This window comes from Nesoenas mayeri (assembly GCF_963082525.1).
Source record: "Nesoenas mayeri genome assembly, chromosome: 1".
NCBI lineage: Eukaryota > Metazoa > Chordata > Aves > Columbiformes > Columbidae > Nesoenas > Nesoenas mayeri.
In genome coordinates, this window is record NC_137541.1 from 125791236 (window position 1) to 125813569 (window position 22334).

The 22334-nt window shown below is 40.0% G+C and overlaps 1 protein-coding gene across 1 annotated transcript in view; it reads left to right on the forward strand.

Moving 5' to 3' along the window:
- Positions 1-11725, forward strand: part of ADAMTS5 (ADAM metallopeptidase with thrombospondin type 1 motif 5) — a 41301-nt gene extending 29576 nt beyond the window's left edge. Inside the window, exons 4-8 of the mRNA XM_080354962.1 lie at positions 3915-4198; positions 5472-5655; positions 6107-6282; positions 7120-7295; positions 10774-11725. Coding sequence (XP_080211088.1) covers positions 3915-4198; positions 5472-5655; positions 6107-6282; positions 7120-7295; positions 10774-11347 — 1394 coding nt within the window. The 3' untranslated portion in view covers positions 11348-11725. The remainder of the gene's footprint in view (positions 1-3914; positions 4199-5471; positions 5656-6106; positions 6283-7119; positions 7296-10773) is intronic.
- Positions 11726-22334: the final 10609 nt, after the last annotated feature.

Sequence of the window (22334 nt, forward strand, 5' to 3'; positions counted from 1 at the left end):
TTACAGCTTCTTCAAATGATTGTGCTGAAAGGGCACACATTATTTTAGGAAGGGAACTTCTGTGGGTTTTCTCTTCTTCTTTTAGCCAGTGAATGAATCGATAGCTCCATAATTCCCATTTGTAATGTATGCTGAGAGTACTAGAAACCACAGGATCCTAGTAGAGCATGATGCCGCTTTGGGCTGATAACAAAACAGTGCAAACATGCCATATTTCTATGTTTCCTTCATAATAAGTGTGTGTCTGCTTTTTGCGTTGCTCATTTTTTTCCTTACCTGGGGCACATGTACTGTTGTGTAGTTGCAGTGTGCTCCCCCGCTTTTATTTTAAAGAAGATGCTCCCCTGCAATCTTCCCATCAAGCCTATCTCTGTCAGGTGCTGCTAGGCAGAGGAAAAAATCTTAACCATCCCAGTGTAATTTTGAGCAGTGCCACAGGCATAACATAGATGAGGAAAGCAGAAAATAGCAGTTGTAATTAAAGAATACGGATATTCATACTCCAGGCTTTCTTCTAGGAAATCTGTGACCAGGTTTGGCACAGATGTTTATGTGGGAAACAGGGAACGAGGAGAGTCTTCTATCCTCTGATAGGCAGCATAAGCAGTTTGCACCTGGCTTTTGGTCTGAACGGGCATAAGTTTATGGATTGTGCTTTGTGACAAAGAGGGCATGGCAGCATTGGTGTGGGGAAATAAATAAAGTGCCTCACCTGCTGCTCCATATAGCTAATCACAAAGAAGTGCAAATGAAGTCCATAAGTTTGGATCTGTGTACAGTATTCTACTACAAAAGAATGCTCCATGTCTTACAAGGCTTAAAGTAAGTTTCCTATATAGATATAGATGTTCACACCATACTGCTGTAACAGCAACTGCAATTCCTTAGCATCACTTTATCAAATTCTGATGTTTTCTAAATTTGGAAAGCGATGTTGGGGAGCAGGCTTATCTTATAAAATGTGAGCTTTTACTATGCAGGTAGCTACTCCTAAACTGGGTATTTAAGTTCCCATCATAGTGCAGAGGGATGTAATCAAAGGCATCAGTGGTTTGACTGATCTCATGAGTTGCATTACTGCTGCCGAATTACACCGTAAACTCGTTTGCCTGAGTAGTGAAACATCTGACAGCTGACTGAATTGCAGACACCAGCATTACATATAGTTAAAGTCAGCTAAATAAATCCCAATATAAATGTCTTGTTCAAGGTCAACCAGGAGGTCTGTGGAGGATCAAGGTGCTGATTCCCTGTCTCCTGAGGCCCACTCTGAGAACTGTAAACATCATCGTCATGATATCTCCATTTGTTTTACACTCATGAGATGACCCCAGACAGCAGTTTGACATTTAGGAAGAAAAGACTCACTTAGTGTCCAGAAGACAGTGACATTTATTTGCATCTGCTTTTAGCCAACCTTCTCCTAAGGTACTAATTGCTTTTATTGTCATGCCAACCACTAGGCTGTGGTATGATTGCCTGCAATTTATTGTGTTTAGTCAGAGTGCTCAGTGCTCTGTGCAACCTGAAACAAAGGCTATTTCTCTTTTAATTAATTTATATCCTGGTTATCTGCTTCCTGCACAGATCTTATTCTGCCTTTCTTTACCCAAGATATATTGCACATAACACTGAGGAGAGATAAATGAGACAGCTTAATTAACACTGTCATTAGACAACAATGGTGCTCTCTTCCAGGCCACATAGATGTTCTTTTTGTATTCAGGGCAAAAAAATGGAAATAGCGGTATGTACACACTCTGTATGTTGTGATATAATGTAGTGAACTGAAGCCCACTCTGCCCTCTCAACCAGGGGACCTGGGGCAAACCATTCTTTGCTTCTCAACTCTGTCTTTTCTGACCATTGCAAGTAGGAAGTTGGACCAGCTGGTGGTGAAAACACCTGCATTTCATTGCAACCTGTCTAAACATAGATTACCATGGGTACTATCTATAAATGTAAAGTTTTGGGTTGTTTTCCTGTGGGGAAGCCTTAGGGACCTTTCCTATCTTCACTTTTGAATTTATCACGTGAGATCAGCTGGATCAGCTGGAACACTTGGCTTTATAGACATAATATATGTTTCCTCGAAGCTGTATTGGTTAAGGAGAACTTTGAATCTCATTCCTCTGTATTCTGAAGGGGAAAAAATGCTATATTTGCCATGTAAGCCTATGAAACCTGTTTATTATTCGCATGTGAAAGATACTAAAACAAGTGTTAACTAAAGTGATTGACAAATCAAGTATATGCTAGGATGTGACCTTTTTTTTTCTTTTTTCTCTAAATGTATATTTCCAGTTATGTCAGTCTTGGTAGATCTCAAGGATGGGCAGCAGTATCTGTCATGACAAAATTAGTGTTATTACGATGTTTTAAAATACTAAATAATGGTTGGGAGTTTGATGACCAAGCAGTATATATATATAATAGTAGCGTATACCACTAAGTGTTAACATGCTAGTGCCTTCCCATCACTGCCCTGACACAGTACTAGCTTTCTCCCTCATCACAAGGTATATGAAGGAGGACTTTGTTTTTTGTTTTAACAGAGCATATTTTTGGCAGCGACTTTTGCCAATGAGGTCCTTTTCAGAAACCCTGGGAAAAAAACAACCAACCAACCAAACAGCTGCTTCCTCACTCTTCACCATGGCTTTCATATTTTACACTACAACAGGCTTTGAATGATTTTAGTTATCTTTATCTCATGGCACTCAGCTCATCAGTTAGCATTGGCACACCTTGATTAAAGATAAGGCTAGGGTACATCAGGGTTGGCAAAGGACAAATGGAACAAGATTAACAAGGCAAAAAGTTTTTAGTAGTAAACGGTGATACAGAAAAAATTCTTGGCTGATTTGGCTAATTGGCTTTAGTCTCTAGAGGAAGGAAAGAACAGTTGCACCAGGTGTATGCTCTAGAGGAAAAACACAAGCCATTGAGAGATGGGATATTTGGTTTGTTTAAATTCATTGCTGTCACTTGAAAGTCTCTCATTTTTGTGTAAATAGTGAGGATTTTTTGGATAGCCTTTTTTTCACCCATGATCCAGCTGAAGAACATCCATGTAGGTTCCAAAGTGAGGTAAATTGTGGTAAGTTATTTTGGCCAAGGATAAGTGAAGCTTGCCCAGACCACATATCCTTTTCATGAAGTGTAAAAGAGCTTACACTGAATAAATCTCAACAAGTTTTTCAATAGTAAAAAAAAAAAATCTATCAGTAGATCTAGAAGCTAAATGCAAATTCTCATTTTTAGAGTGTGCCAGACAAATCTTCTTTCTGTTATTCATGTAGTTTTGTATGAAATGGATAGCCCTCTTCAAACTAATTGCAGAAGCAGCCAAGTATCATTACTTACAAGGAAAGCCCAGTCCAGAGTTACCACCAACATTAGTTTTGATATGCGGCTTACATTTTTCCTTTGATCTGTTGGGGTTTTCTTTTTTTAAAAAAAGTACCTCATTGGCTATAAGTCTGGCTTTTGTGATTTTTCTGTCATCCCTTTAGAAGCTTTATGATTTCTGATTCTGTCTCAAAATTTGCATATTTTGCCATGAGTCTTGACCATTCCTTATATCATAAATGGATAATTAGAGTGGCATGTATGCAGAGTCAATTCAGATAAAGGAAACCAGGAGGAAAGGCCAAAGGGACCTGAGTAAAACTCATTTACACTCTTGGACTGGACATTGCTTGACACCTGGTGTGCTGCTTGGTGAGAACACAGTTTCAATAGCACGACCTTGTCCAAAACCTGATGACCCCTCAGAGACCCTTTCCGTTCACGTCAGCATCCTTTGGATGAAGTTCACTGCCATCATCGGTCTGCCTAACTTGAATGACAGATTTGCACCACTGCAGAGAAAACTAGGAAATGAGTAATAGCAGGTTGGTTTGCTCTTTTAGGTAACTGTTTGCTGGACCAACCACGAAAGCAGATCCTGGGCCCCGAGGAGCTTCCGGGACAAACCTACGATGCTATTCGTCAGTGCAAACTGGCGTTTGGACCCGAGTACACCGTGTGTCCCGGCATGGATGTGTGCTCTCGCCTCTGGTGTGCAGTTGTTCGCCAAGGTCAGATGGTTTGTCTGACTAAGAAGCTGCCTGCTGTGGAGGGAACACCATGTGGAAAAGGGAGGATCTGCCTCCAGGGAAAATGTGTTGACAAAACCAAGAAGAAATACTACTCAGTAAGTTACCAGCTGTGACCCTAGGGAATTCTAGAAGGCATGATCGTCAACAGTGCTGATTTTTGTGGGAGTGAAAGGGACTTTATGGAAGTCCGATTGAAAGCTGCCTTATTTTTATAATGTAATTGAAGTGTTACTGGTGAGGGATATAGGAAAAACACTGCTGAGTTTCAGGAAGCGTGTTTTTTTCTTGAAGTATGAAAGCCTTCATTCCTGGAAAACTAAGAGCATCCCTTCAGAGTAGTGGATTTGCCCGTTCAGTAAATCAGGTCTCAGGACATAAGGAAAGATTGTCAAGGACCTGTTCTTACCTTCCTGACTTCATGGCAATGGATTGTGAGGCAAAATTAAATCTGTAATTATAATTTGCAGCCCCCATCTGAAAGGCCTCAGGGCCTTAACTCTAGTGAAGAGAAAGGTGGATGGAGTTCATCCAGAATATAATTTCTGGAGCAGAGAAGTTTGTACCTCCAGTGACAGAGTCCTCTCTGCCAACTGTATACATCTGAAGGGTCTTCAGGCTCATGGGAACTGTCAGCTGCACAGTTCAGATGCTTCTGAATTTACTGGGTAGACAGTAGTACTGCCCCTCCTGTTATACCCACGGAAATATAGAATCATAGAATAGTTTAGGTTGGAAGGGACTTTGCATGGATTTTTAGAGCTTTGAAAAGATATTTTCAAACTATGAGACTCATTCAAATCAAGCTACAGTCCTTATAACACCATTTTAAATGGAATTATATACTTCTCCGTGCTGTTGCAATACTCCTTCTTGGTAGCCAATTTAGCAGTTGCAAACTATATCTGACCACTCCATCTCTTGCCAGCAATTCAGAACAATACCTACACATCACAATAATTGCACTTAATTAATCATAGATTAGCCTTATGAACATATTCTGGGAGCCAAATCCCCTGGATCTAGTTTAAGGGGGACATTGGTGGGAATAGCAAAAATAAGAGAGCAGCACATGAGACTGTGGGCACTATTTCTGGTGCATGGTGTGTTCCGTGAAGCAGGCTGAAGGCAGGCCTGGTGTTGCATTTGCATGCCCAGAGCCAAATAAAACGTCATCAAGGTACAGATAAAAGACAGAAATTAACTGTGCCGGGAGGGAGAAAAAAGACTCCGAAGGCCTTTTACCCCTGATTAAAATGACCAAAGAGATGCCTTCAGCTGAGGAATATATATTAGCAGTGTCTTTGAGATGTAGCACCTTTATTCACACGTGAGTGATGTCCTTACCTCCCACCGTTCCATATATTTCAGGCTTCAAGCCACGGTAACTGGGGGTCCTGGGGACCTTGGGGCCAGTGTTCCCGTACCTGTGGTGGAGGAGTTCAGTTTGCGTATCGTCACTGCAACAACCCGGCTCCCAGGAACAACGGCCGGTACTGCACGGGCAAGAGGGCCATCTACCGCTCCTGCAACGTCGTGCCCTGCCCTGCCAACGGTGAGTGCCTGCGTGCCAAAGGGGCTCTGTGCTTCAGCCTCTGTGTTCACACATAGCAAATACTGAACATCAGCTTCGGAAGGAAGCAACAAAAGTCCATTGTAGTTTCTCCAAAATGTCTTTGCCAAGGCAAGACATTCATCATTAATGCAGTACCATAGCTCTTCCCCCATCCCCAGCGTGGTGCTGTACAGAAAGGACACTTGAATGAAAAGCAGTTTCAGTCCTGGAAAATGAACCATAATGCAGACTTTAGTCTTTTAATGGTTATTATGTCATGAGAAGATTGCCAAGCTAAAACAGTCAAAGGATTTGAAGGCCGGTTCTAAGTAGAGAGATACAGCAACGTAACTTTAAAATTACTTTAAAAAGAAATTGGAATAATATATGAGCATAATGATATTTGCAGCATGGTCTGAAATAGTCACTAATGATGTGAATAATTCTACAGCTAAATCTTTTCGGCAAGAGCAGTGTGAAGCAAGGAATGGCTATCAGTCTGATGCAAAGGGTGTCAAGACTTTTGTTGAATGGGTCCCCAAGTATGCTGGAGTACTTCCCGGAGACGTCTGCAAGCTCACCTGCCGAGCCAAAGGAACTGGCTATTACGTGGTATTTTCTCAGAAGGTAACGGCATCTCCAATCGTGATTTCATCCTCCAGTTTAGAAGTTACCTGTGTCTTAAAGAGCTTTCCCTACAATGAGGGAAAAGAAGTTAATCATATGATTCAAAAATTTAGCTGTGTAATTAAATTTAATGGTTTGATCCACTGGGTATACATTAGGATCAGCATTGGCCTCTGAAATTAGTTAAGTTTTTTCCACATCTCATTAAGTGGATTCATGAAACATATGGACCTCTTAGTGCGCTCTACGCTAGTTTGTTTTCAGTAGTGGATAAAGCGTTTCTGCCTGGAGACTCATCTGTCATTTGGGGTTTTCTGGAGGAGAAAGAGTACCATGAGTAAAATAATAAGTTTTACTCTGAACTACATTGAATCCAGAGTAACTCTTATGGTACAAATTAATACAGAATAATTAGCCAATTAGTATAGGTGTGACTTGTGGTCAATTTGTTATATCAGAGGCAATTCGAACCAAAAGGTCTGCCATGCAAATATTTGCAGTTTTCTGCCTCTAAATGTTAAGAAGGTAATATTTAGATAGATCAAATGCAAGGCTATCTTTAACTACTGATGTTTTCTTAATAACCTGTGAGATCATCATTAGAGCCAGGGTCATTTTAATGTCTTATGGTGGAGTTATCTAGCATTGCTTTCAGCCCTTTGCTAAGTTTCATCTGCTTTTGTGCTGGGAATGGGAGAGAAACTCAATCTGGGCTGTCAGGGTAGACACCCTCTTCTGAGTAGGTGACATAAATAAGTAACTGGGTTCTGCTGATCAGATTCAAAAAAGCAACTTTTATCCACAGTAGCTTTAATTAACAGTAATTTGATTGCCTAGGTAACTGATGGTACTGAATGTCGACCGTACAGTAATTCAGTCTGCGTCCGGGGGAAGTGCATCCGAACTGGTTGTGATGGCATCATCGGTTCAAAGCTCCAGTACGACAAGTGCGGGGTGTGCGGAGGAGACAATTCCAGCTGTACAAAAGTCATGGGAACCTTTACCAAAAAGAGGTATTGGTCTTGAGTATTAGTAAATACATCTCATTGTGCAGATAGTAACACTGCTATGTTCTTGCTTGCTTTCTGTCGCTAAATGCAATATACTTTTGTATGAAGCTTCAGCAAAAAAGTATGTTGCCTGTGCTTTATTGCGCTTTCCAGATGTTTACCGCTAGCCTCTTAACAATACCCTGAAACTGGCAAATAATCAGCGGGCAAAACACTCTACCGAGCCCATTTCTGACACCAAGAGCCAGTGATACATGTGAAGACCCAGTAAGAGGAAGTTTGCCTAGAATTAGGCATAGCATCTTGTGCTACTTGCTGATCTTTCTGTTCAGATGGCCTGTGGTTTTCAGAGAAGAGAGGAAAGGGAAAAAAGGAGTGAATCAGAAGGTTGTTGGGGTCAGAATAATCTGGGTGTATCCGAAACTCTGCATTTCCCATATGATACTGTGTTGGCAAGTACACGCTAAGAACGTGTTTCATCTCATCTGACTTTCAATGGCAATGAGGAAATCCCACCTGATCCAGTGACATGGATTCCTTGTGTAGTTAGTGGAGAGAAGTGGACAGCGTTAGAGCACAGCTGTAAAATTCTTCCTTAATAGCTGAGAGGGATTATAAGCTAAAAATACCTTTCCACACTGCTGAGTATATATGGAGTTTAGATGACTAGATGAGATGTCTGAAGTAAACGTAGGCTAAAACATGGTATTTGCTATATCCCTCCATGTCCATTGGCATAATATTGGTCTCCAGATGGATTTTTTTTTAAGCCAAAATATTTATAGCAGTTATCCATAAGACATTATTCTGCCAGAGTTCTGCTTTTAACTATAATAAAATGTAATACAAGTAAAATAGAAGGAACTAACCCATGGTTTTCCCTGATCACACTGTGGGCAGCAGTAAGCTTTGTACTGAGATAGCATTGTCAAGTAAGTCTGCCTTCTGTCTCAACTCGTTTCCCTCCCTCTTCAAGTCTTAAGATTCATTGAAAAACTAAGATTTTTAGTTATCATTTATATAGATTCTAAGGTCTCAAAGGACTGCTGTACTGACCTACTCTTAGAAACTTTCAGTTGACAATTTCTACTCTATATGTGTGACTGCATTAGTGTACCATCTTTTAAATTGTGCATAAACTTGATTTTGGTTTATGTCTTCCATATTCTTACACAGCACATTGAAAGCTACTAGAAGTTGAAATCTGACTCCTGAAATGAACTTTAGTTTCTATACATTTTGACATACTGATTAATAGCAGTGAAAAATGGCTTTGAGAGTGAATTTATTCTAAAAATAAACGTAACTAATCTTCTTCCTGGTAAACCACCTAGGGATGACAAAACACCTCTGCCAAAAAGAATTACTTTCCATCCAAATTATTAACTACATAAATCAAATCTTTTCCAATTTGTAAATATTGAAATATCTGGGATGTCTAAATGAAGAGGACAGTGTGAGATATAGTTCATGTGATTCAGAAATGGACCTTGTGCTGGAATACAGGCTCCAGCAAAAATGTTAAAGACACCCCATGAATGTCACTAAGGCCAGATCTGTAGCATAGATATACTTGGAAATGGAAAGATCCTATTATAATTATTCCTATGAAGATACCGTCTTACTCTTCAAATCATGCCTTTAACTGAAATGAGACTGGTCAGAGAGTAAAATATTAATTCAACCTCAATGCATTCAAAAAGTTGCCCCATTTAGAAAGTAATAGTCAACCTGTAAGTGACAAGTATGTTCTAACTCAATTTTGATTGAATTTTTGGAATGACAAGGTTTTATTTTCTACTAGAAATATTGTTTGAGATAATTCCCTTATGCAAGTAATTGATTTTAAAATAAACCTTTCATTAAATAATGAAATCTTAATTGGCTGTAAACTGCTGTTACATATGAAAGGGCAGTGGCTACAGTAAAATTAGCTTTTCTCCACTGAAAAATAGCAGCTCCTGCATTGCTGTCTATCATAAACCAAACGGTAGTAATCTGTACCTTAAATGTACAGGGAAGCTATTAAATGTACAAGGGAAAACTAGTATTTTCCATTGCAGACAATTGCTATAATAACTTTTGTTTGTACTTTTTTCTTTTAAAGCAGTCAAAACATAATCTTCTAGAAAACTTGCTTCCTAAGAACTGTTTTTAAAGACTGTAAAGCCAAATCGTCAGAAATTGAGAAAGAGGAGAATTAATGCTGCACGTGCTTCTTTGTGCAGATGACTTGAATTCTCCAGCATTGCTTTTAGTTTTTGAACAAATGATTTTGTAACTTTAATAACATGTTTTAACAGAGTTATTTTGGCAAGTGTTACGTAAAAATATTTATGCAGTGCTGTAGAGCAGAGTCCCTCCAGCCTGTTTTTCGCACCATATTCCTTCAGCTTTGTGGAGGTGCTAAATCAATAGAGTTTTAGTTGTTGTCCCATAACAGGGGAATAGCACAAGAGTTTAATCTGTATTCTGTGCAGCCTCTACTTGTGCAGTCAAAAATTCTCAAAATTATCAGTCTGTTCTTTAAAAAACTCCAAAGGTGACCCCTTCACTTTTAGATTTTTTTAGTATATTTTCTCATTCCTTTTTCTCTAGAAGTTTCAGCACTAAACTTTTCAAATATGAGATACTTACAGAACGGTTTTGTAACAGGTTTAGAAGGGAAAATACATGTCTCCGAAGTCCAGCTGGTAGCTTATAGCTATATATAGTCTATACATTTTGTCTATGTATCAGTAAAGTTAAAATAAATAACATACTTGAAATAGTGATAAGTTCAAGCACACTTGCAGGTTTTGAATACTTGTCACTTTCAGTAGAGACGTTAAACATCTTTCTCTAAATCTGAATTAAGATAGTTCATAAGTAGCAACAGAGAGAACTCTGTGAGGGTACAAATTAAACATTTGGGTGCAGCTCATACTAGACACTTGACAATTAATCTTCAGATTTATGAATTTAAAAGTAAACAAATTTTTTCTCAGTGATCAAGATTAGTTTCAAATGTTCCCAAGGTACCTCTATCCAGCTGTTACTCTGCTCATGCTTTCCTTAATCATCATTATAGCACAGACAGCAAGAAACATCTGTAACCAATGCATATCTCATTATCTTTCCTTGGCAGGCGAAGCGTGCATCGTATTTCATATCTCCCACCCTTTGCTGAAATATATAAGCTATCTGTTATTTTTCATTCCTCTTGTATCTATCTGACTCACGTAAAATCGTTACTAAAGCTAAAGATTAAACAATTTGAAATAAGTGCAGTAGAAATTTCTTCAAGAATATAAAGAACAATACAATAGATGAACAGTGGAACCTGGTTAAATTAATGACCCTCAAGCCAGATGGATTCAGGGCCTGAACTAAAGCAAAGCAAGATGTGTCATGCCAGCGACTTCATTAGGTGTTGCAGTTAAGACCTGAGGCTTATTTCACGCTAGCTACTGAATGCTCTCTTTTTTTTTCCTTCATTCAGCAAGGGCTACACAGACATAGTGAAAATCCCAGAAGGGGCAACCCACATCAAAGTTCGGCAGTTCAAGACTAAGGACCAGAGCAGGTTCACTGCTTACCTGGCCCTGAAAAAGAAAAATGGTGAGTACCTTGTCAATGGAAAATACATGATCTCCACATCAGAAACAATCATTGACATCAACGGGACTGTCATGAACTACAGCGGCTGGAGCCACAAAGATGATTTCTTGCACGCAATGGGACACTCTGCCACAAAAGAGGTTCTTATTGTGCAGATACTCGCCACTGATCCAACTCAACCGGTGGATGTCCGCTACAGTTTCTTCGTGCCAAAGAAGCAAGGGCAAATGACTAACTCTGTCATCAGCAGTGGCAGCAGCAGCAGCAAAGTAACTCCACAGCTCACGCAACCCCGCTGGGTTACGGGGCCGTGGCTTTCATGTTCTCGAACATGCGACACAGGATGGCACACGAGGACTGTCCAGTGCAAAGACGGGCATGGAAAATTAGCTAAGGGATGTCTTCTCTCTCAGAGACCGTCAGCATTTAAACAGTGCTTGTTGAAAAAGTGTTAACCTGTGGTCGTGATCTTCTTTAAAAGAGGTTTGATTAAGCCATTGCTGACATACTGGTATTAGGTCTGCCCAGACAGAGAGAAGCAAAGGCTTCAATGTACTTACATACAGTCTCAAATTATGGGCAGAATCTGCCTATTTGGACCAAATGAAGATGTGCACTGCTTTAAATAATAATAGGGTGATCTTAATACGTCAAAAAAAAAAAAGCATTAAAGTTATTGTAAGCCCTCTGTGCCTGCAAAAATATAAAATAAAATAATGCAAAAGAAGAAAAACTAGTGAATGGAGGATCCTGGGATATTTGAAGGTTACAGAATCATCTCCCCTTTTTCACCTACCTCTAATACAGTATGTCCTTAGAACATGTCACATGTACCCATGACACCACAGTAGCTTATTTTATACTGTTTTGTAAATATCTTTCATTTGGTATGTCACTTTATATCACTTGGTTCTATTAAAAAATCAAAAGATGAACTTCATAAGCAAAGTGATTGACCAAAGTTTATCTGCAGCCCTTGTGGATTTGGTCCGTTCTTCAGTAAGGGCCGCAGATGTTTTACTGGAAAATGAAGAGCTTGCTGCTGGTTTTAAAAAGTAATACCTTTCGGTTTTGACAAAAGGAAACACATTTTCATGCTATGAATTTCCTGACAACAGATCATTATTCTATGACAAATATTGTGTTTTCGCCAAGAAATTCTCAGAAGAAGCACTGCAGCAGCTTGCAGAGCAAGGATCCCCACGTATACATTGCTCAAATACCAGTACCACCAGCAACTCCTCACCGTGTGTATGTCAGACACGCAGGAGGAGGATTTGGCTGCTAGGAGGAATTTGTGTACACTTTGCTTGTGAACCTTCCACTAGTTCCAGCTGTGTCACAGCCTGGGGTCCTCGTTGTTGATGAACAATAGCTGCTAGCTTCTTCTTTCCATAAAGCAAAGGCATACTGTATTTTGTAGAAACTAGTTAGAGAACCAAAAATTACAGGTAAGATAATCAAGCATCTCCTTATTGTTATTCCGAAACTGTGTTCAACTGCTTTCTCTGTTATGTTCTCTATGGCTCCCACCTTGAATCTAACAATGTGTAATGTACCTACATCTTTTGAAGAGGCTATAAAGGTCAAAAAAACACAGCAAGCAGTTAATATTTTATCACTGTTTTGTCCATCATGTCTAACTCTGGTATTCATCTTACCAGCAAAAGTTTGTAACTATTTGTCTTTTTTTATTGTTTTGTGTGTGGTTTGAGTTTTGTTTTTTTTTTAAAGCTATAGAAGGCATTCATGTTTCGTATATCTACCATGTTTGGGAAGAAGAGGGATCACTACCCTGTTTCCCCAGAAATAAGCCCTACCCCAAAAATAAGCCCTAGCATGATTTTTCAGGATTTTTGAGGATGCTTGAAATATAAGCCCTACTCCAAAAATAAGCCCTAGTTACAGTTCATAAAAAAAGGAAATATAAATAGTGTCCAGGCAGCTATACATGTAAAAAAGTAAGCATCTTTTGGAGCAAAAATTAATATAAGACCCTGTCGTATTTTTGGGGAAACAGGGTAGGAAGTCAAACCACATCAGGATGTGGAGGACTTGCCCATTATCAATAAGACTGTTTCCACAGTACAGGCAGTAGCTGGTAATAATTTTCATTGGCAGCAACTTCTGAATCCCGTTATTATCTGGTAGAAGTTCTGTGACCCAAGAATGGGCATTTCACTTTATGCAGGTAACAGGTGGAGGCCTGAGAGCAACCCTGTTATAATTGCTTCCTTTTATATCAGCGGGCTTTGAATTAAGCCCTAGAATAACATGAACCAAAAAAAAAGGGTTATAACACACTGATGAAAATAGAATCCCATCTTTTTATTCCTTTGTTCATCCACAAAGGAGGGTATGGGGAGGATTATCAGACAAGCCTTACAGCTGTAAAGTCAGGGGTACTGAAATACCCCTGGCTTTTCTGAAAATCCCAGTCATGAAATCAGTAAACTTGTTGGTATGTGTAGCAAGAAGGGCAGGTCTCGCTCCAGGCTGACACAAACATGTTTTCGCAACTGTGACATGTTTTTATGAGCTCTTAGAAAGCATGTGATGATTTCAAAACAGCATAAAGTTGCTTCATCTGCAAGTACGAAACCTGGAGAAGGATCTATTTTTGTACCCGGTTTTAAATAAACAAACAGCAATACGGGCAGAGCCTCCTCCTCTGTCAAAGTGAATTACAAACTAGTGATCTTCACCTTCCAAGAATGGCGTGGCCTTCTTATTAGGAGTAGTCCTGTGCAAAACTGTGGATCTTGAGGAAAATTCCCCACTTAATCTCTGTTCCCAACCTAAGAAGTAAGATCAAGGCTCTGAATATTTACAGAGTCCTGGAAAATTAAGATTTATGCCTTCTCTAACATAGATCACTTTGAAGTGTCTTATTTTCCTTTCAAGTAATCTAATTTTTGTACTTACATATGTACTACATATGTTCTAGAACCTCTCAAAAGAGTTCATAACAAATAGAAACCATCGTGAGAGGAAAAATAAGGAGACTTAATGTGTCTCAGTGTAGACTTAACATTTGTCTCTGCATACAGCTGCTCTATTAAGTGGCATTTGTTTCCTGTGTTTTATCATAATAGAGACAGAATGTGCAAGTATTTGTGTTTGCATCATAGTAATAATTTATTATATATTCAACAGGACGAGTAAAGCTTTTGGATGATATTTAGGCTCCAGAAGAGTGATATCGTAAGCGGGTAGAAAAATAAAACTTCCTTAGATTAAGAGTATCTTTTGTTCATAGAAAGAGTTTATTTATGAAAAATAAGTATGAGAACGAACCACTATAGTGATTTTTCCCTTTTCACCAGGGTAGTGATGAAGTAAATTGGCACAAGCAAAAAGCAGTTGCCTTCACACGGTGAGGGAGCAAAGGGGGCAGACCAAGGAAGCAACCCTGGAAGTGTGAGATAAACCGGGTCAGCCTGCTGTCATTAACACTTGCTTTTTGGCTGTTCTTTGTAATCAGACTTCAATTCCAAACCTTGCTTTTGTCAGTCAAAGCTATTTCATGTAACTGATGAATGAAAAATTGGTGCAAGGGATGTGACTTTGTCACCTCAGCCTCTGTTCTCAGCTAAATTCCTCGTCACTCACACTGTTATGTCATTGTTTACATTACTACTGACTGTTGCCAAACAGGAGTCATAAAATGCATCTAGGGGATAGAAGCCCAGAGTGTTGCTCTTTGCATAGAAAGAAACAATCCTCAGTGTTACATTCACTGCTGACTTTTTGGGACACATCACCAGTGCCCCTGGGTGGAGCTGGACCCCTAAGATCAGTGGTTTTTAAAGCATCTGCTTTTCAAATAAGACATGCTCATTAGAAAAAAGCCTATCATCTTTAGTTTGACTGTATACAAGAAATTAAATTTAGCTGCCCTCCTGTGGAAGCAGTTTTATCACAAGGGGGAGAGGGAATAATCTTCTTGTGGATTAATCACAATTGTAAAAAAAAAAAAAAAAAAGGAAAAAAGAAAAAAAGTAACACAGCACTGAAAAAAATAAAATAATTTATTGTTTTTACAACTGGTATGTGAACTGATGTAATGAATTTATTTATTCTTATTTAACAAAAATACCAATTGTGCAAATTCTATATTTAAAATGTTTTACTATCGTCTCTGTCTCTCTCTTTCTCACTCTCGTTTAATTTATGCTTCAAATTTATGTTGAAAGTATGCCTTGTGAGTTTACATAATGTATAGCACTGGTTATTTTTGTATGTTTTTATTTAGAAAGCTTTCTGCAAGAAACGAGAGTATATGTGTATACGTGTGTGCACACTGTATAGATGTATATTCTCTTTCTGCTACCATCCTTTTCTTAGACAACTTGTAGGTCTTTAATTTAGTGATGCCTCATGCTCAAAGCTCCTTGTTACAATTCACTTTGAAAATCTCTCACCTAACAAGTCATAAATGGCTGTGGACCAAAAAGTGACAAAAAACCCAACACAATAGCTCCTAGAAAAGCCAGACAACAGACTGGCCTTGCAGAGGTGCACGCAGGTGATGCTGCTGCCTCAGCGATTTACCACCCAAGCTGGTCAGTCTTACCCTTGGCTTCAATCGGAGTAAGCTCAGACTTGTAGGAAATGAGAGTCTTCTGTGTGAATGAAGTTTCTCTGAGTTGTCAGGGTGGCAAGTGGGTCTTCTCTCATGCAGCTTCTTACATTTAAGTGAAAATGCTACGGAGAAGCTCTTGTGTGCCTCTTTAAAAACAGAGCTGAAACAATGTACCATTTGGGTTATGAACCATTAAGCTAACTTTTTCAGTCTTTTCACCATATATACATACATAAATATGTATATATGGCTATAAAAAGTCAAAAGTTCGATTTGGAAGGCTTCACAATGTTTTACTTCATTTATTCTAGCTCTTTGCACGACATCAGGCAAAGTCAGATGCAAGAAAGCCAGCAAAGCATGTGTTTCCTTGAAAATAACAATATGTTTGCTTCCACTTTTCGTCCAGTCCAACTACTGCTGAACTCAAGGGAACTGATATCGAGCCCAATGTAAGGAAAAAAATGCAATATAGACAAACCTACAGCTTTTCTACAGTCAGTTTATTTAACAATACAGCTGACTTCTGTAGCCACTTCACCCTAAGGGCAGCACTACAAACTGCAAATAATCTATTTCAAAGTGTTGAAAGTTATCTTGCTTGTCAATGCCCACTGGGTTAAACTCCATCTCAGCCTCTCTGCCCAGTGACGGCTGCTGTCTGGGCACCACCAAAGCCCCAGCGCCAGCCACAAGGCTTTAGATGTAACTGCGATGGCCAGTGGGTGATGCTGGCCTTTGGTGATCTTTAGGGCAGGCTTTAAAAAGGTTTTGTAAGGATGAAACATCAATAATTGTGGGTGTTCAGCAATACGTTTAGGTGAGTGTTTGTCCTCGTGCTAATGCATGCCATGTTGTTCTTCGTCACTGAGGAAGATGGAGCCTACGGCAAGAGGCAAAATTAGATTCTCTGAGCATGGGCTGCAGTTTTCAGGAAAAAAAAGTTGCTGGTTTGGAGGGGTTTGTTTCTTAATTAAGTGATCAGTTTTTATAGAGCTACCAGAGTGCATACTTGCGTTTTTACTTGTCACTGGTAATATTTTCAAGACGGTTTTGTTACTGTGGGTACACTGATACTAGCTTATATAGTAAAGCTACTTCAACATTCTTGTTTCGAATAACATTGCAAATGGAGATGTTTCTGGTTTATCACGTGTACCAGTAATGACGCTTAACATATGAGAAATTATTAGGACCTCCACTTTGGGGGTAAGAAGATGTTACTATAAGTACAAGTTTTCAGTGCTAGCATACAAAATTTGAAACACCCCAAACATATTCGTAGTCTTCCAGGTGAGTGGTGTACGATCTTCTCTCCAGACACCGTACCAAACATCTGGACATTGTCCCGCCACTCTGCACACTGCAGAGTTGCAGGTCAAAAACAAAACTCACAGTTGTTTTGCCCTGGAAGTTGCCTGTAGAGGCTCATGGTCACCATAAGGACGTTAAAATTGTTTCCACATACATCAGTGTTGCATAGTCTATGCTGAAACACGTACATGGGCACATGTAGAACTTAACTGTGGCTAAATGCAAACGCATAGTTTTTGTGTGTGCATGCGTATACTTGTGTATCTATAAACACATCCATGTACGTATATATACACAAACAAGTATGTGGGTCCCCATTACTCGCACTCACAGGGCAAAATAGTTACGCTGGTTTTAGTTATACCTATGTAAATTCAGAGTAACTTCATTACATCATTTGGCTTCGCAGGAGTTGCTTCAGACTGATACCACTTTAAGTGACAGCATAATTTGTCTTTTAATTTATAGGAACTGGTTTACACAATTTATCATATGAACTGTGAAATTTTCAGCTAGTTTATCATAGGGAACCTACTGGCAGTCAAGCCTATGTGCATTGTTGAAATGCCATCAGATACAGGAGATAATATACTGAATTCAAGTAAGTTGGAGACAGTGTATACTCCTGTACAGCAATAAATTACTTTAATTTCTATTGCCAGGTCATCTGCCTAACATCAGATGAGATAAAACAAGAGAGGTGTTGTAGGCAAGACCAACGGGAAAGCAAAACGTTTGGTTTTGCTTAGTTTATTTCATGTGCCTCTTTATACATTTTATTGGTGTCAGCATATTCTGGGAAGTGTCACTTTGCGCATTACAGATAACTTGACTGAAACATCCTTTGAAAAACCAAGATGTGTCACAAAACTTCTTTTCATCCTACCATGTGTCTGTTTGAAGAGAGTTAACATTTTTAGAGCACTACTATGTCAGCCAGTTTACATCATAAATAATATGTTATGCAAAATATAAATTCGTTTGAACTGAACTGTACAAGGTCTACACTGTACTATGACACATTGAAGGCCAATATTTTGTTTTGTAAACTATTACATATGTATAATTTACCAGTTGTAAACTTAAATCATTTGATTCTGTGATTTCAGTAAAAGTAATAAATACAAACTGTATCGTAGGTCCAAAATATTTGTTCTATATGGTATATTTCTGGGCTGGTGTTTGCCATTTGTGCCCCGCTGGAGACAGACAAGCGTAAAGAGATTGAGCTGATCTCTACATTAAGGCATAAATGCTCTGTCTTTATGTAAACATTGTGCTCCAGTTGTGATGGGGTGGAGTTGTGTCAAATTGGTTTTGGGAGTCATGAAACATAACAGGAAAGTACAGAGAGTGGCATTCGGTGTTCTTCCAGAGCCTCAAAGTTCCCATTTGCTGCAGTTCAGAAGGATGGTAAATACTGGTGATCTCCATGAAATCCATGGGGTCTCTCCAAAAGCAACATCCTGCAGAAAGAGCAGATTAAGATACTCAGAATGAGATTCATAATTAGCAATATGGGCCAGTCTAAGAGTAGGAAAAACTTTCCAGAACAGGCACTGTTGGCTTACAAAGTGCGCAGAAGTGGCGGTACAGCCAGTGTGCCAAAGGAAAGATCACAGCAGCAATTATGGGGTTGGGCTGGTGAGACAGAGTTGTCTGCCACTCCAGTTGGAATGTGGCTCTTAAGAGGCATTATTACCAAGATTTACTTTTCTAATAGAAGCATATCATTATAATCCAATTTTAACGCAGATTTCTTGCTTATCTTTTCTCATTCCACAACACTAAGTTGGAGTTTTTCTTGTTCCTGAAAACGATGCTTTCTTTCCAGACATGAAAGCAACCTCTTCCTGTCTATATCTTACACCATGTACATGTCTAATCTATTGACTGCTGGCATTTTTACCAATTTGGGATTTTACCTTTTTCTTAAGGCAAAGGAGCATTTGCTTTATTCTGTTTTATGAATTGTAAATGCAATTGATTCTTATTTACAGAAAAAAATTTATATGTGCCTAGGAGTTGCTTCTCTTTCTAAGTTGTTAAAAAACAGCCATGAAGATTTACAGAGCTGCCAGTACCTATGGAAACACCCAAGGCATTAAGAAAATTTTGTCTAATAATCTGTTACACTACATACAAATCTGCTTGAACTGTGTTACAAGAGAGCTGTCCTGCTACTGCTTGGTACAGTGTATGTCCATATATATGCAAACTATTACATATTTGTAATATTACTATTATATAGTCTGTATGTAAAGTTTTTTCAGAAAATCTTGCTTACACATGTACACTAGATATACTGCCCATCAGAAAGAATACAGTGGTCAACATCAGTGAAGGGTGCAGTGAGAAACCTGTGCTAGAAGGCAGGTTTACCCTTTATCCTGCCTAAAGCCTTTCAGGAGATGAGTCATCTGCTACATTCTTTGGTAAAAATTGACCAACAGGTTTTCATCCCTCCCTGTGTCTTTCCACAGCCAGGATGCTGGGGCAGAGCAAAACCTTCACCATTTCCTAGTCTCCCCCTGCCCACCTGCAGGTAGAAATAGCAGATATGCAAACTATGCCACAACTTTGTCCTCTACATTTAGGTATTTTTTGCCTCTCAGAGAACTCCACAGCTGTTACCACCTCAGAGATGCCTCAGTACCTCCTCTGTGTTCTTGTCTGCATAGAAAGCTGCAGTGTCACTGAGTGATTATGGCAGGTCCTATCTTCCCAAGATTCCACTTTTATTTCCCATTTTAGAGTTTGCAGTAGCTCAGAGAAAGCTGTTATGGGGAACGGAAATCCGTTTTTATACAAATCAAATAGAACAGACACAGCAGTGTAGACTTTCTCAAATGTCCAACACTGTCATAATTCCATTACTGCTCAGGGACTGTTCTGTATCAGGAAGATGAACTCATTCTCTCTTAATGTGTTTTCCATCTCTTCATAATATGACATCTCACCTCTTCAGAAACTATATGTAATTACACATATTCTATTCCCAAGGCTCTGAACTTGTAGACCCCAATCTCATTTTTAGGTGGGGATGCAAGATGGATTTGATCTGATTTCAGTCCACTAGCCAAAGAGATCCTTTTATAAAAAAGCATACATTTTGGAGACCTCTAAATATATCCAATAATTAAACTAGAAAATGTTCAAGTCGTTCCACATCACTTACATCGTTACCTCACCCTCCTTATGCTGTGCTCTGCAAAGTTTAAGGTAATAAATTCATCATACTTAGACCGCTCAGCATTCTAAGCTGACCCAAGTATGAGGTTGAAGAGAAAATGTGTGGGAAAAATAATTTAACAAAAGCCAAGGAAAAATTATTATTTTCCATGCTCAGAGGACCAGGGCGGTGATCTCTTTGCTTTCCCTTGATTATTCTAGGAAAAGTATGTCTAAGTGAAAGCGCATGGACATTTTCTTAAGCAGCTGCTCAGTAAAGCTTTGTTGTAGCAATCACGGGCAACCTGAGGATGAACTTATTAAAACAGCCGTCGCGGTCATTGCCACCGCAGTCTCACTGCTCCAAGTGTTGCTAAACAAATGCAGAAAGATAGGAAAGTCAGACGGAATTCTGGAGAATCCATGTGTATTTAGGCATGGGAGAGAGAGGTGTGCCTCAGAAGAGGTAAGAGGTGCATAAGAGGTAAGAAGTGCTGCATTCTGTAAGCTTTATTAGTTTTAATGCATTTTGCCACAGGAAGCTCATAAGCATGCACCTTTGCCTACCTGTAAGATGGTTGACTGGTGTGTCTTTCTTTTATTTCTTCCACATATTCCTCTGTCTCAATAAGATTATACCTGAAGGACCCCAATCTATAGCATTAAAGCCAAAACCTCCGGCACATCTCTGTCTGCACAAGCCTGAGTTCTCCTAAACACTCATGTTAGTAGCGACACTTCCCGGTAAGTCATGACAGCTGCCAGACAAGCTCTGAGAGAATGACATCCGCAGTCCTGGCAGCTGCCAGGAGAAGAGGTGGATGGGGGACTGAGCCCAGCAGCGCCACACCAGAGCCCTGCTGGCATCGACTCCCGGGCTGTGTCCAGTGGTGAAGCCAGCTGAGCTTTAAGATCCTGTGTATGTGCAAGAACATGCCTACCTCCAGCTCATCTGAGCGCCTCGCACAGATGCACATCAGAAATTAGTTCTTTTTATAGAACTGGCTTTGCTAGTCGCCTTTTTCCCAACCCATTACACTTTTGTCGTGTTATTTTGAGACAGCGCATTCAAAATGGATTTTATGGGGTTTTTTGGTTCTGGAAGCACTTACTCCTTTAAACCTTTAAGTTGCTGTAGTACCAGGTGTTCTGCCCAGACCTTCAGCTGATGGGAGCTGGGTGTCCTCATGCCCATTGGTAATTGTACTGATCTGCTGCAATGACCAAAGGCCGTATGCCCTGGTGAGGTTTGCAGATATAATTCCTGCCCTAGCCGTGCCAGGAACCACAAAAGGGCCATTAGTGTGCATAAAGTGCATATCCTTGCAAGAACAAAACAAAAAAAAAAAGTGCAAATTGCCCATGACTGTCAATCTAGCAGAGGGCCATCAGAAACCGACCCTGTGCGCCCATCAAGACCTGAAGGTTCCATGGGGAAATATCCGCTGGGCAAGCAGGAAGGCACTGGCATGGTGTACATCCCTGTGGCCCCATAGTGCCCAAGAGCACCAGGTAACTCACATCTTGACATAGTTGAAAGCTGGCAGCAGGCCACAGAGGCAAGTGCTTAGATGGCAGCGACCCAACGGGTTGGCAAACAAGCTTCATTGCCTAGTAAAGGTGGTCTGTAACTAAAGGGTAAGGAAAATTATACTGGAAACTTTCAGAGCGCTTTAAAGTGGTCAATTTAAGACGGGGCCCTGCCCACTGGAAGTGGTCCTTTGCTGAAGGCCTCGCTGTGCTAGGGCTGGCTTTGTCCAGGAAAAACAGTGTTCGATGCATTCTGTGTGGGCTGGGAGGAATGTTTTCACAGTGATATTTATGTGGCATGCTAAGATCTGACAGCCATCCAGAGGGGTTTCGGCCAATATTTCATTTTAAATATATGCTGCAACAGAACCAAGTAAAAGCACGTGAAATGGCATTGCTTCTGAGGGGGAAACCGAGCGGCAGAGCAGCCACAGATCGCGCAGACAGACTCCATATGGTAAACCAGCGGCTACGCAGATATAGGTTCTTTCGACAGGAATTTGAGCTATGAAAGGATTTACGGGGAAATTACCAACCAGTCTGGCATTCAAATGCCAAAGTACACAGTCAGACTCGGGGCCATACAGGCACGCTGCGATGCTCCTCAGCTCCACTTCAAAGGGAGAAGGGAAGTGGTGGGACTTCTCCGTGCAACCTCAGCCCCTTCATGTGTGCAGGAAATCACCATCAGAACCAGCCCTGCATCGAGGCACAACGAAACGGTGAACTGGAGTAGCACCTATGAAGAACTTTTCCTTCAGAAGAGAGGAGAAGGAACCAAAGGATGTTTTGTTTCCCTCTCCATCAGAATAATTATTATTCTGGGATGAGTTCACTGTGTA